The following is a 12,385-nucleotide window of genomic DNA, read 5'->3' on the forward strand; positions in this document are numbered from 1 at the left end:
TCTGTTTCCTGTGATGTAGTGTGTGTGTGTGTGTGTGTGTGTGTGTGTGTGTGTGTGTTACACTACTGATTTACTTGCATTATTTTTTCTTTTCTTTCTGAGGGCAAAATATTGTTATTCTGCTATAAAGCGAAGAAAAGGAGATGGGGAAATAGAAGGAAACCAGTATTTTAAAGCACACTTACTCTGCAGTAAATAGAAGCTGATTAATTATGGGGCAATTCACCACCAAACAAGAAGTGATAAAATGGGCAAAATATACAAGGATGATACTTTTAATTAGCATTATAGGGGAACATCTGCTCGATGTGACTGACTTGTGCATTAATAGCATTATAGAGGAATCTTGATCATAGGATAGGGCATTGCTGGTTAACATTATAGTATACCATTTGGCAGTTCAGTTTCAATTTCACTTCTAGGAAATGATGGTAAAGCAGAGGTCTAGTATGGAAGCAACTTTGGTCCAATATCTTCATTAAAAGGAGGTTTAAAGATGAAGAACATTTCTCTTCCAATATTCTTCTTAGCCTGCAAAACTTGTACTGGGCTGATGCATTACAGGATGTGGGAGGCAATACTGCATTTCATCGCAATCCTTCCTCACATGCTAGCTCAGAAGGGCTCCCTTTGACTACCTCTGAGGTGAAACTTATCACTTAAAAGCATATTTAAAGCATATTCTCTAGTACGAACCAAGTACTTGAGGTACATTTCAAACCTTCGTCTCAGAAGGTCCCACTTTCTGAAGCCCATGGTGCACGGAAAAGTTCCATCTTCTAGGTACATGAATTCTTCTGCCATCTAGCAATGCTGCAAAACCTGACATCTCTGAATCCTGCCACTCTGTAACCTTCACCAATTCCACAGAGGTTCCACATTCTAGCATGTGCTCGGTACAGCCCTCTGGGATCTCCTCCTGTACCACAGAATCCAGAATACTCCAGGTTTTAGAACACTCAAAGCCCTTCAGAAATATATCCTATGAAAAGAGGGTGGCAGATAGGAGAGGGGCAAGAAAATGGGGCAACAGGGGGAAAAGCCTGTCTGGGCCACACAGACATGCGCCCTCCCTTTGGAGGTCATGTCCCACACAAGGCGGAATGACAAGCAGAAAAGAAGCCCGTCTTCTGAATAAATTATATTCCTCTTATCCACCCTCCAAAGCAAGCTCCAATATCCTTGGTGCCCTCAGGGCAGTTCTCCCTAGCCTGAACGTTGTAACTTGGAACCCTGTCTATTTTCAGAGGCCAATGTCAGCTGCCAAGAGCAAGCCAGTGTTAGTCAGACCATTCCTTCGAGAAAAAAAGACCCCGTTTCTTCCAGACCCAGGGGCCTTGGTAATCCTGCCTCCTGTGCTACTGACTTCCATGTGCCCTAGGCAAGCAGGCAGACAGGCAGACAGGCAGAGGGAGGGAGGGAGACAGAGAGGGGTAGGAGGTGGAGAAGGGTTGTAGGGTGGGGGTTTCTGGTTGGACAGGCCGGCATCCCTGGGCTGAGGTGCATGGCTCTTACCTGCCCGGAGCCCTGGCCTGAGCCGTCCGAGCATACAAACTGCACAAATTCCTTCAGCGAGTCCTGGCCGTGGTGGTGGTGGTAGCGGATGGTCGGGTGTGTGAAGTAGGGGCTGGACTGCTGGATGATGGAGGTTGATGGGAAGTGCAGGGCCGAGGCTGTGGCACGGGGGCTTCCTGGAGAGTGTAAGGACAGATGGACAGAAGCAGAGAGAGAGAGAGAGACAGAGAGAGAGAGAGAGAGAGAGGGAAGGGGGGACAGAAAGAGATGTCAGTAACAACCCCATGCCATGCTGCTTCCATTCTACACAGCCCAACTGATGCTTATACCTCAACAGAAACACCCACCCCGACATCCTTGCTATAAGGGGAAGGGGCGCCATTTTGTCTCATTTGTTGGAATCGAGGATTCCCTCAACCCTGGCAGGGTGAGGAAACTGCTCTTTTTTCACAAGAGCACAGGTGGGTGAGAATTTGCAAAGATGTGAAAGCAGATGCAGAGGGATCTGAGCAGGGCATGCCACACACCTGTGTGTGTTACGCATCTTGCGTGTCTTCCACATCCGAGCATGTTTACCTATAAGCATGCATTAAGTGTGTGTGTCTCTCTGTTTCTCTCTCTCCATATATATACCATACACACATACACACACACAGCAGCCATCGAGGGGGGGGGTACCTTTGCTTATGTGCATGTATCCCCCATCATATTTTGTGACAAGATGTTGAAGTCCTCTGCCTTAAATCTATATTTTTTACACAATTGTTTTAATCAACGCCACCGCCACCCGTCATCAAAATAAAGTACAAGCAGAGGGAGCTACATTTCTAAAATATTCATCTACAATTACCATGCCCTCTCCCATCCTTTTATGCCCTTTATTGTTTCCCCTCCTCCTCCCTGCATCTAATTTAAGATTATTAGCTCATTAGGACAAGGACTTGTCTTATTCCACTTGCATTGCATTGTACATTGGAGGCACTTTACAAATAAATATAATGACAATAACACCTAACTTTCCCCCAAGCACACGAGGGCAAAAGGGCAAGACATATTCCTCTCCTTGGGAATAACTGGGACATTAGTAACTAACAGGGAAATGGGGAAGGGGAGTCAGCAAAGGAACCAGCTGTTGTGGACTGGGGATTGACTCTCCTGTGTGGCTGAAGTTCCTCCTACACACTGATACACAACTAGACAGATGGTGGAACAGGGAATACGGATGATAGCAAGGCAGTTACACAGAATAACTGGCTGCTGGCTGCATTGGGCAGGTAGAATCATGGCAGGAAACTTGTTCTATGTGGCAGCTAAATGCAAAGGAAGATGGAATGGGCTAAAATGAAAGGTGGCAGGATTAATATTATTTTAAATTGAGCAAAGAAATTGCAACAAAACTCAGCCAATGAAGGCTGCTCTCAAAGGTGATTAGGGAGCAACATCAATGGAAAAAGCAGCAGCATAAAACTAAGGATCTGTTCATGAGAAATCTCAGCTTAGGGATGCAATTTTTGAAAATCTTGATGTTGAGCTTATCTGCATGAATCTTTTCTAATTCTCGTGTCGCTCCTTGATCACAATGAAAAGCGAGTTAATTCTTTATCAGTTCTGCTAGAAATACAAACATTTACTGCATATTATATAATAATAATAATAATAATAATAATAATAATAATAATAATAATAATTTTTTATTTATACCCCACCCTCCCCAGCCAAGGCCGGGCTCAGAGCGGCTTACAAGCAATAATAAAAACAAGATGAATGATTACAACTTAAAAACAAAAATAAAATACAACATTAAAATAATGGAACATTAAAATATTAAAATGTAGCCTCATCGCAGGAGGAGAAGGAAAAGAAAAAAGAAAGAGAGGGAGGGAGGGAATCAAATTGGCTCCAAGCCAGGCCCTGTGGAAAGAAATCAGATCCTGCAGGGCCCTGGTCTCATGAGGCAGAGCGTTCCACCAGGCTGGAGCCAGAGTTGAAAAGGCCCTGGCTCTGGTTGAAGCCAATCTAACTTCCTTAGGGCCTGGGACCACTAGGGTGTTGTTATTTATGGACCTTGAGGCTCTCCATGGGGCATACCAGGAGAGGCGGTCCCGTAGGTACGAGGGTCCTAGGCCGTGAAGGGCTTTAAAGGTCAAAAGCAGCACCTTAAACCTGACCCTGTACTCCACCGGGAGCCAGTGCAGCTGGAAAAGCACTGGGTGAATGTGCTCCCATGGCAGAGACCCCGTGAGGAGCCTCGCTGCAGCATTCTGCACCCGCTGGAGTTTCTGGGACAGCTTCAAGGGCAGCCCCGCGTAGAGCGAATTACAGTAGTCAAGCCTGGAGATGACCATCGCATGGATCACTGTGGCCAGGTCGGGGCGGGAAAGGTAATGCATTAATAATAATACATTGTTATACACATTATTGTATGTATATGTTGTATATACATGTTGCATATATATATATATATATATATATATATATATATATATATATATATATAATGTTGTATATATTGTATACATATATGTGTGTATATGTATGCACACACACAAAATTATCCTGCAGAAATGAAGTCCGACTCTTTTATACATATTGTATGCATAATCTACATATTTTTGTGTATAATTGTGCATATAATTATTCAGATGTTAAAAAGCAAAACTACCGAAAATGCACAAGCAGCTCAGTTGCAAGTGGGTGCTTGATGCAAGAGCCAGTCCAAGAGGAGCATGGCTCCATCAGATAAGAAATGCCAAATTCAGTGTCTAAATCTGTTTAAAACAAATTTATCCTCTACTGAGCATTTTGCAGTTCCTGATCAGCAGACAAAACAGCTTCAAAGGGTTGACTGAATAGGACTATGGAAAAGATTTGTCCTGCCACAATACTGAGAGTATCATTACAGCTGGATTGTCCCCTGCAATCTTTTAAAAATATTTCTGGGGGATCATATACAATTTAAGCTGCAATCCTATACACACTTACCTGGAAGCGGACTCCACACCCGGATTTACTTCTGAGTAGGCATGTATAGGATTGTAATTGTTAGGCAATTACAAGCCAATTTCAAACTTGCCAGTCCTGTGCAATGTGGTTGAGCAAACAGTGGTGGGAGGGATTGGGAACAACAAAAAAAATGTTCCATCATCTCAGAGGGTGAAAACTGCTAGAGAACAAGGCAGGGTGTGCTTATTGGCCAGTTCTCTCCACAGGGAGATCCACCAAACTACATATGTGCTTCACTTCAATCTTCATTGTTATGCAAAAATTATGTGACTGTTTCACCCAACATTTTCTTTTTCAATGAAATGCTGGGGGGAGGTGTTTTAACTCATTCTCCTCTCATACAGTAGCTGGGGGACATTTTTTATTTGGAAAATGGGATGGGGCAGGACATTGTTGCTCAGCTAAACTGGTAGCCCCCCACAGCTGCATTTCATTAAAAGAGAACAACTTGGGAAATTCAGTTCCCTACTGGATCCTCTGCATAAAAGGAAGTCTGGCCCTTAGTTTCTGTTGACAACTCATTCCCTGAATCTTTCCCAAAAAAAATTCCATGGCCCAATGTTTAATGCATTCTTTGGTTTGTTTGCTTTTTAAAAAATGTATGTTTTGTACTATTTCATAAATTATTTTTATGGCCTTAAAATAATGGGGGGGTTTTATAAATATTTTGTGTGTGTTGTGTTTGAGTATTTCTGTAATCAGTGACTTTCTGCTGCCCGGAAGCTTTTTAAAAGCTATACTGACAACTTCACACACTGCTGCATTCCTTCGAGTCACTCCTGCGTGTTCAGAAGGAGGAGGAAATGTGCTGTCCAGCAGCAACCAGGTCAAGGGCAAGATCCCGCTCCCCTTGTTCTGAAGTGCTGGTACAGCAACTGCTTCCATGTCGGGATTGAATTAATCTCAATTTATCTAATCTTGCCCTATTAAGTAAGATGCGCCTCTGGGGTCTGAGAGAAGGAGGAAAAGAGAGAAATCAATCTGGTTATATCACTGCTGCAGTCAGACCATCACCACAGTAATGTTCTACCACCATATCATTTTATGAGTTCACACACAACTGATGGTATGTTTGCAGTAAGACTGAGCCTTGTGCAAAACATCCCTGAAATCCAAGGCAAGATCCAAGGTGTAAAAAGGCAGGCAATTTAAAAATGTCTTAGGGTTGGGTGTGCAGCTTCAGGGTAGTCTACTTAAACCTGCTTACTCTGTTCCTTGCCTGACCACTCCACACTAAGAGGTGCTGTCATCCTATTCCGATATACCTTCCTCTCTCTACACACATACACACAACACAGTCCTGTGCAACATACACTACGGCACAACTAAACATTACATTACACAAACCCACCATTCAAACACAAATCACAGAACCCTCCTAAAATGCATAAAACATACAAGAGCTTCTACTGAATTGGTCGTTTCCTATCTTGACAATTCAAAAAAGTTATTCCTACATATATGACCATTCACATGCTAGCAATGAACAGTCTTTATGCTACTCTGCCATCTGCTGCTTTGCATGTTATTGCTGTCATTTTTACTGCATACATTTTATAATTTTTGTTGCGTTACTGTATTTCTATTTTTAATTGTAAAGGCAGCCTGGGAAAGTTTCACTGAAGGGTGGTGTATAAATAACTAAAGTAAGTAAATAAATAAATTTTGGACGTGAAATTAGTGCGGCAAATTAGTCTCTAAGCAGACACTTAGAATACACTGCAAGTAATTTTTGCTTTGAAAATATAGATTTCTAAGAAAGGTACTGAAAACTTGCCTAAGCCACCTTCCCCTCAGTGGGGCTTACAACTCCACAGCAGTTGTTGTTTTAATCTAGGGGTAGAAAGCTAATTTGTGGGGTGGAGTGGGGTGGGGTGGGGTGGGGTGGGGTGGGGTGGGGTGGAGGAAACGCAACATACAAACCTGAGTGTATCTTGATGTGCTACTTTGGTGTCTATTAGAATTTCATATTTAACACCCCAGTGGATGTTCTACATGTGTTTTTCCAGATATTTAAATCTAAACCCAATTAATTCTGGACACTCTTTTTCCATAGGGTTCTCATAGAAGCATATGAAACTGCCGTATGTCAAACCAGAACATCTAGTCCACTACGGTCATCTTTGACTCGATGTTGCCCAAGTCGATCCGGATTAATGGAGCAGGAAAACTTGGTGAAAACCCCATCCCACCAAAATGATCGGTCTTCCAGGATGCATTATACAATCCTCGTGTTAAGCTGCCTCAGCAGCAGAAAGAGAAAGCAAGAAAATGAAAGAACAAAAGAAAGAGAGAGAGAGAAAGAAAGAGAGAGAGAGAGAGCAGGAGACCATTGCCAGAACCGACATGACTGAGAACTCTGACATGCCCTTTCAGGGAGACAGCTCTGTCCCTTGCCTCCCCACCCTTGCCCACAATCCACCCATTCCCCCCCCTAAGAAAATGGCTTTGTTCTCACCTGGTCTGACTCCTGCTAGGACAGGCAGCGGGTGATGGGTGAAAGCCATTCTCGGGGAGGTGGTGTGGGAGGACAGGGCACTGCAGAAATCCAGCTTCCCTGACTTCTTTAAAGAAGCCGGTCCTGGCAAGGAATCAGGGAGAAAGTGCATGGTTTAACAGATGGAAAGATGGATTAGTATTTAGCCGTGCTCTTTCGTTCACTCTTGTGGACCAGCTCACAGTCTGAATAGGCCCCCTTTGCCAGGATTCAGCTGTTGCAGGTCTATGGGAAAGAGTGTGTGGGCAATGGCTGCTTTGAATTTCTTGTGTCTCTCTCTGCCTGCCAGTGAACAGGTCTATGAAGCAGTTGGCGTGTATGGTACATCTATCCTTCATAAAAGCTACCTGCTCACTGTACAATAACTCCACTGAAACTGTCAGATTCCAATATGTGTTGCAGAAGTGGTATATGCAAAGACATAGTCATCATATATTATTTCTACAGCACTTAACATGTCTAAGAGCTAAACTTTAATTATCTGTAGAGAGCCTGGAATGACAGCCCAGGGAGCATATGAATTGCTTGCTTGCTGATCCCACTAGATCACCACATTTTCCTTCCTCTTGAAGAGGGTTGGTTTCCTTCTTTGGCCCCCCCATTGCTGCAAAACTATCCCTTGTCCTACAGGCACAGCTGAGATGGTTGTGCACCTCGCTTGTGTCACTCTGTAATCTGAGCAATGTGAACTAATCTGTGAAGAGTGTATAAACCATTTCCCCCTTCCAAAACAACACAGAACCAATTGCCTAGTCTGATTGATATGCACACTGCTTCTAAATCAGCCGTTTTTTCAAGGAATGTGCAGACTCAAGCTGCCCTCCTTTGTAGCACTCTTAGGGAGAAACAGGATGCTACAGGTGGGAAGCCAGAGAGCAAAGCGCCATCCTTGATGTCCTCAACCCCAAGACTCACAGGCTGTCTCCCTCTCAGGAGACACGTGTGTGGCTGTGCAGGCCCTTAGAAACAAAGCCAAAAGAGGCCACGGAAGCCCAAGGTTCCCCACTCTGCCATTCCACATAGCAGACCTCCTAGTCCTGGGTGGAAAGGAAGAGAGCAGGAAGGCACATCCTGAATCTTCCCAGCTCAAAGTGATCTTTCAGCACTTGTACATGCTTACCACAGAAATATGATATACCATTATGGGCAAGGGAAGTCCTGCTAAAACCTGTCATGAAATCAGTACAAGGAGAACATACAGGCTGTGGGCTGTATCTTGAAATCAGGCTACTTCCTCTGGGACTCAAGTATATGCAGACTGCAGGTTACATTCAGAGAACCACAGAGTACTTTGGGCTAGTCCGGAATCAAGCTTAGTAATTTTTATTTTTTATTTTTTTAAAAAATAATGAGTATGTACCCCTTGTTTTTAATAAGAGTTAAGGGCCAAACTACATGAGATGCAAGAGCTCCATGTCAGATCTCCCAGTATCTTAATTTTTAAAACCTGAAAGCTGCTGCCGGGAGCTCCAGTTGTGAGTGGTGCTGTGCAATGAGATTTTTAATCTTTGCCCCGTTTTCCAGATCTAAAGCTGAAACTGGTACTAGCTCTGCAATGGGAAAATAGGGACGACTGGGGGCTTAAAAGTGGATTTGCAAAGTGCAAGGGGTTTTCACCGGTGGGTGCTCTGCCAATCATGTGACGGCATGAGATTGACGAGTGGGCAACCCCACCTAGCCGTCAAACTTGACTCACAGAGCAGATTCTGATAAGGATGTACAAACTTAATGTACAAAAGGATGTGACTTAACAACAGCAGCAAAATAGGAAGAGATTGTTGAAATGGTAGGGGACTGTTGAAGAAGAAAGGCTCTATATTTTCCAGGGACACACAAGTGCTGAGCAGTTAAAGCTCATGTGGTAAAATCCAGTAAGACCTTGTGGCAGCCACAAACACACATGCACATCTCCATCTAAGTAGCTCTGTTTAAATACCTGGGTACCGCTATAAAAATGTGTTTGCCAGTGACAGAAACGCAACAGAAACAAGCATACAAAGAAACAAATGAGCAGGTGACACTATTCAGAAAAGACTTCAGCGACTAGAATGTAAATAGACAAAGACAACCCCTAGTATCTATTTTTTTATTTAAAAACTTGTTTTAAGTAAGCCATGTGAGTAGAAGGCAATTAAAAATAAATAAATACTTGGGGTTCACAAATGTCTGGATTTAAAGGGTGAGACGTGCCATTTCAATAGCAAAAATGCTGAGCAGTTTGGGCAATAAAATCCAGAATGTTTCCACTGGCCATTCATGCACTATGCTCCTGCTCTTAAGGTTCCATATATTACCTGTCCTCTCAAGAGCAGCTGTTCAGTGACTAGAATCCTCTCACTGTCTTACTTTTAGCTTGAGTATGTCTTACTTCAATATATACCACTGTCACCGGCACAAGTCTCCCGGTGAATCAAATTCCTTGTCCAACAGGCTGGCATGTTAGCTTGTGCTTATCTTTCCTAGAGGACTAGGTGTCTTAAGCTAACAAATTTATTGTGCTATTAGATTTCACGGACCACAGTCCACTTCAACAGTTGCATATGATGAAGTGAACTGCAGTCCATGAAAGCTTGGCATAATATGTTGGTTGGTCTTTAAGGTGCCACAATACTCCTTGTTCATTTTTCTTAGTAACTATTATTGTCTCTGATTCCCACCCCACCCACCCCAAGCCTTGGGAATTATGTGATTTTTTCAGTCAGACAAATAATAGTCAAAGAACAGAGCCGCTTTATGCTTTCTCTCTTTTTGGAACTGCTTTAGCAGAATTACATCCTACATACCAGAGTTTCTCAAATGATGGTATGCAGACCACTGGTGCCCTGTGGAAAGGTGGTGAAATGGTCAGTATCTGTATGTGGCCCATGACTTGTTTTACCTTTTACGGACAACAGAGACTGAGGCTGATTTGACCTAGGGCTCATAATTTTCACGGTAGAACACTGGTGCAGCATACTGTTCCCCCAGTAAAAAATTACTAGTTAAAGGGGATTTCTTAGATGCCTGGCCTGGGCCAGTTTATTTCATAATATGCTGCTGGCAGTTTTTGATAACAATGTCAATGGGGGCAGAGAAGTTTAGTAAAATGCAAGTTCTGCATGTGCATTCTTTCTTAAACAAAACATATGTTAACTGTTAACGGAGACCCCCAGCAATTATCCAGTTGTCTGTGGGACTGGGGTTGAGAACGATTGTTGTTTGCTAATAATGAACCAGTTTTCTGAATGTGTATCCTTATGTGGTCAAAACAGCATCAGCCACTGGAGCTCTAGATACTAGCACGCTCCTGGAAATCTCAAAGACTGTGGCAGTAGAAACAACATACAAACAAACAAACAAACAAACAAACAAACAACCCATTGAAAACAGAGGAGGGGGGAATAGTCCAATGAGGACTGAACAAAGGACTACAGGACTGTTTGGGGCGGGAGGCACATACCAGAAGTGTGTATGTGGAAATGCAGTATCCTGGAAAACAGCATGGCCATCTGGCTAGATCTCTGGAGCACTCTATGCTGCATCATTTTGTTGCAAGTCCTACTGGAAAAGAATATTGCCCAGACCCAAAAAAGGCTGTTGCTTGGTCTTTGATGCTTCTACCCTGAGACCACAATTGATCCAGTGGCTCCTTAATAACCACCACAAGCTGTTGTGTCTGCAGCCATCTTTGACTAGAACACCGAGAAATAAATTTGGGTGCGGAGTACTATGTAGTGTCAGAGTTGAGGTTCAGCACTTAGAACTTTACCTCAAATCTCCTACTAATTACCCACTAATTAATTTCCTTGGAGTGTGTGCCTATTCTTGTAGTGCTGTGGGCTGACCCTGAATTTGCTGTCCAGAAGCCTACAGCCATCCAGTAAACAGGGCTGTCAATTACAAAAAACATCCCAATGTGTGTACAACAAGCAAACTGGCGACACACCCTTTGAATGGTGGGAGCTGCTATACTGCCGCTAAGGGAGATGGGCCATGGTTTTCATGTTTGCTGCTGCTTCTGTAATCCAGCACAATCTGGCACTTCAGCAGCAGGCAAGGGGGCCTGGGAGAGAAAAGCCCCCAGCCTGTTATCTCATGCCAGCTGCCTAACACCTGATACCTGAGCACAGGGATGGGAAGGGGGGCTGCCAGCCAGCTGTGAACACCTGTCCCTGTCAGACGGCTGGATGGTCTCTCCAGCTGTTCACACAAGCCCTGCAGCTGCGCTGCTTAATTGGCGATTTGTTGAGATGGCTGGGAACAAAACTCAACAAGACAAAGGAGGAGGGGGGAGAGGAGAGAGAGAAAGAGGGGGAATGCATATGAATACAACCTGTTCCACAGCCTTGAGGCTTCTAAGGGGGAGGAGACACCTTTGGGATCATATCATCTAAGCGCAGCACAGGATGATGTGACAGGATTACAAATGCATAACTAAAAGCCTAATCTAGAGCAGCCCCCAGGTGCAAAGTACATTCACTCCCCACAGTTCCGCTGCACAACCCTATCCTATCGAATGTGCTGCAAACAGAGAGCAGGTGTAGGGCAGAAGGTGCTTGGAGAGCAACTGGCTCAAGAAGACATGTGCCACATGCTGCCTGGGAAGGCAAATGGAAAAAGCGCTCCATACACTTCCTACCCGGACCAGAGGGTAAATTGCTTCTTGACTCCAAATCTGGCAGCCAAACACTGAAAATTAGCAACCCATTTCACTAAGTCTTTGCAGTTGTTGTTTTTGTGTTTCCAAGCAAAGGCCATCTTCTTCAAGGCTCCCTCTCAAAAGAAGACGTGCATCTCCTGTCATTCACTTTCTATTACTAGGCAGGAGTGGACCTGCAGCTCCGACCTTGCCTGGGCCCTCCATAGACCATTTGCTGGCCAATTTTGGATCTGAGTTATGCTTTTCGCAATGTCAAACGCTAGGAATTCTACAAGTGTGAATGTGCTGGTTGGGGTGGGGGTAGATAGATTTTACCAGATACTGTTCTTTCTTGTTCTTTGAAGCCTCTATGGTAATTTCAGTTAGCTCTCCAAAGATGCAGAGTTGCTTAGTTCCTGCAGCAATTGTGCAATGTCCACAAACTACCTACTTCATAGCTATCTAATGTATACCCTATAAAATTTTCAGGCAAGAGCATTTCCTCAAATATACACAGCAAGGAGGTCCCTTTTCTGCTGAGACATCTGACCTGTTAGCAAGGTGTGGGTAGCAGGTACCATAAGAATATATGTCTCTTTGTCATTAGCTAAGAATGCTGAATGGGGTCGGATAATTTTTTATTGCTAACATATAAAAGGGATGAAAGAAAGATCAATGGAAAAAGCCAGTGTAAGAGGCGTTTTATTCTGAAACCAATTTCCTTCTTTTCTCCCAGGATATCACAGATTCAC

The 12,385-nt window shown here is 43.8% G+C and overlaps 1 protein-coding gene and 1 long non-coding RNA gene across 8 annotated transcripts in view; one reads left to right on the forward strand and one right to left on the reverse strand.

The window, feature by feature from the left end:
• The window catches only part of NFIX (nuclear factor I X), a 253,028-nt gene that overhangs the window by 24,263 nt on the left and 216,380 nt on the right, over window positions 1–12,385 (reverse strand). For 5 of the 7 annotated variants that reach the window (XM_079959559.1, XM_079959558.1, XM_079959563.1 and 2 more), the window contains 2 exons: window positions 6,977–7,099; window positions 1,516–1,691 (listed from right to left, as the gene is read on the reverse strand). In XM_079959559.1, the coding sequence (XP_079815685.1) occupies window positions 1,516–1,691; window positions 6,977–7,099 (299 nt within the window). The remainder of the gene's footprint in view (window positions 1–1,515; window positions 1,692–6,976; window positions 7,100–12,385) is intronic. The other 2 variants (XM_079959561.1, XM_079959564.1) reach the window with 1 other exon arrangement.
• Window positions 48–6,817, forward strand: LOC307206653. The gene is made up of 2 exons (XR_013834460.1): window positions 48–1,340; window positions 6,575–6,817. It is a non-coding gene; the product is annotated as an uncharacterized lncRNA (long non-coding RNA).

Source organism: Podarcis cretensis (genome assembly GCF_951804945.1).
Source record: "Podarcis cretensis genome assembly, chromosome: 17".
NCBI classification, from domain to species: domain Eukaryota; kingdom Metazoa; phylum Chordata; class Lepidosauria; order Squamata; family Lacertidae; genus Podarcis; species Podarcis cretensis.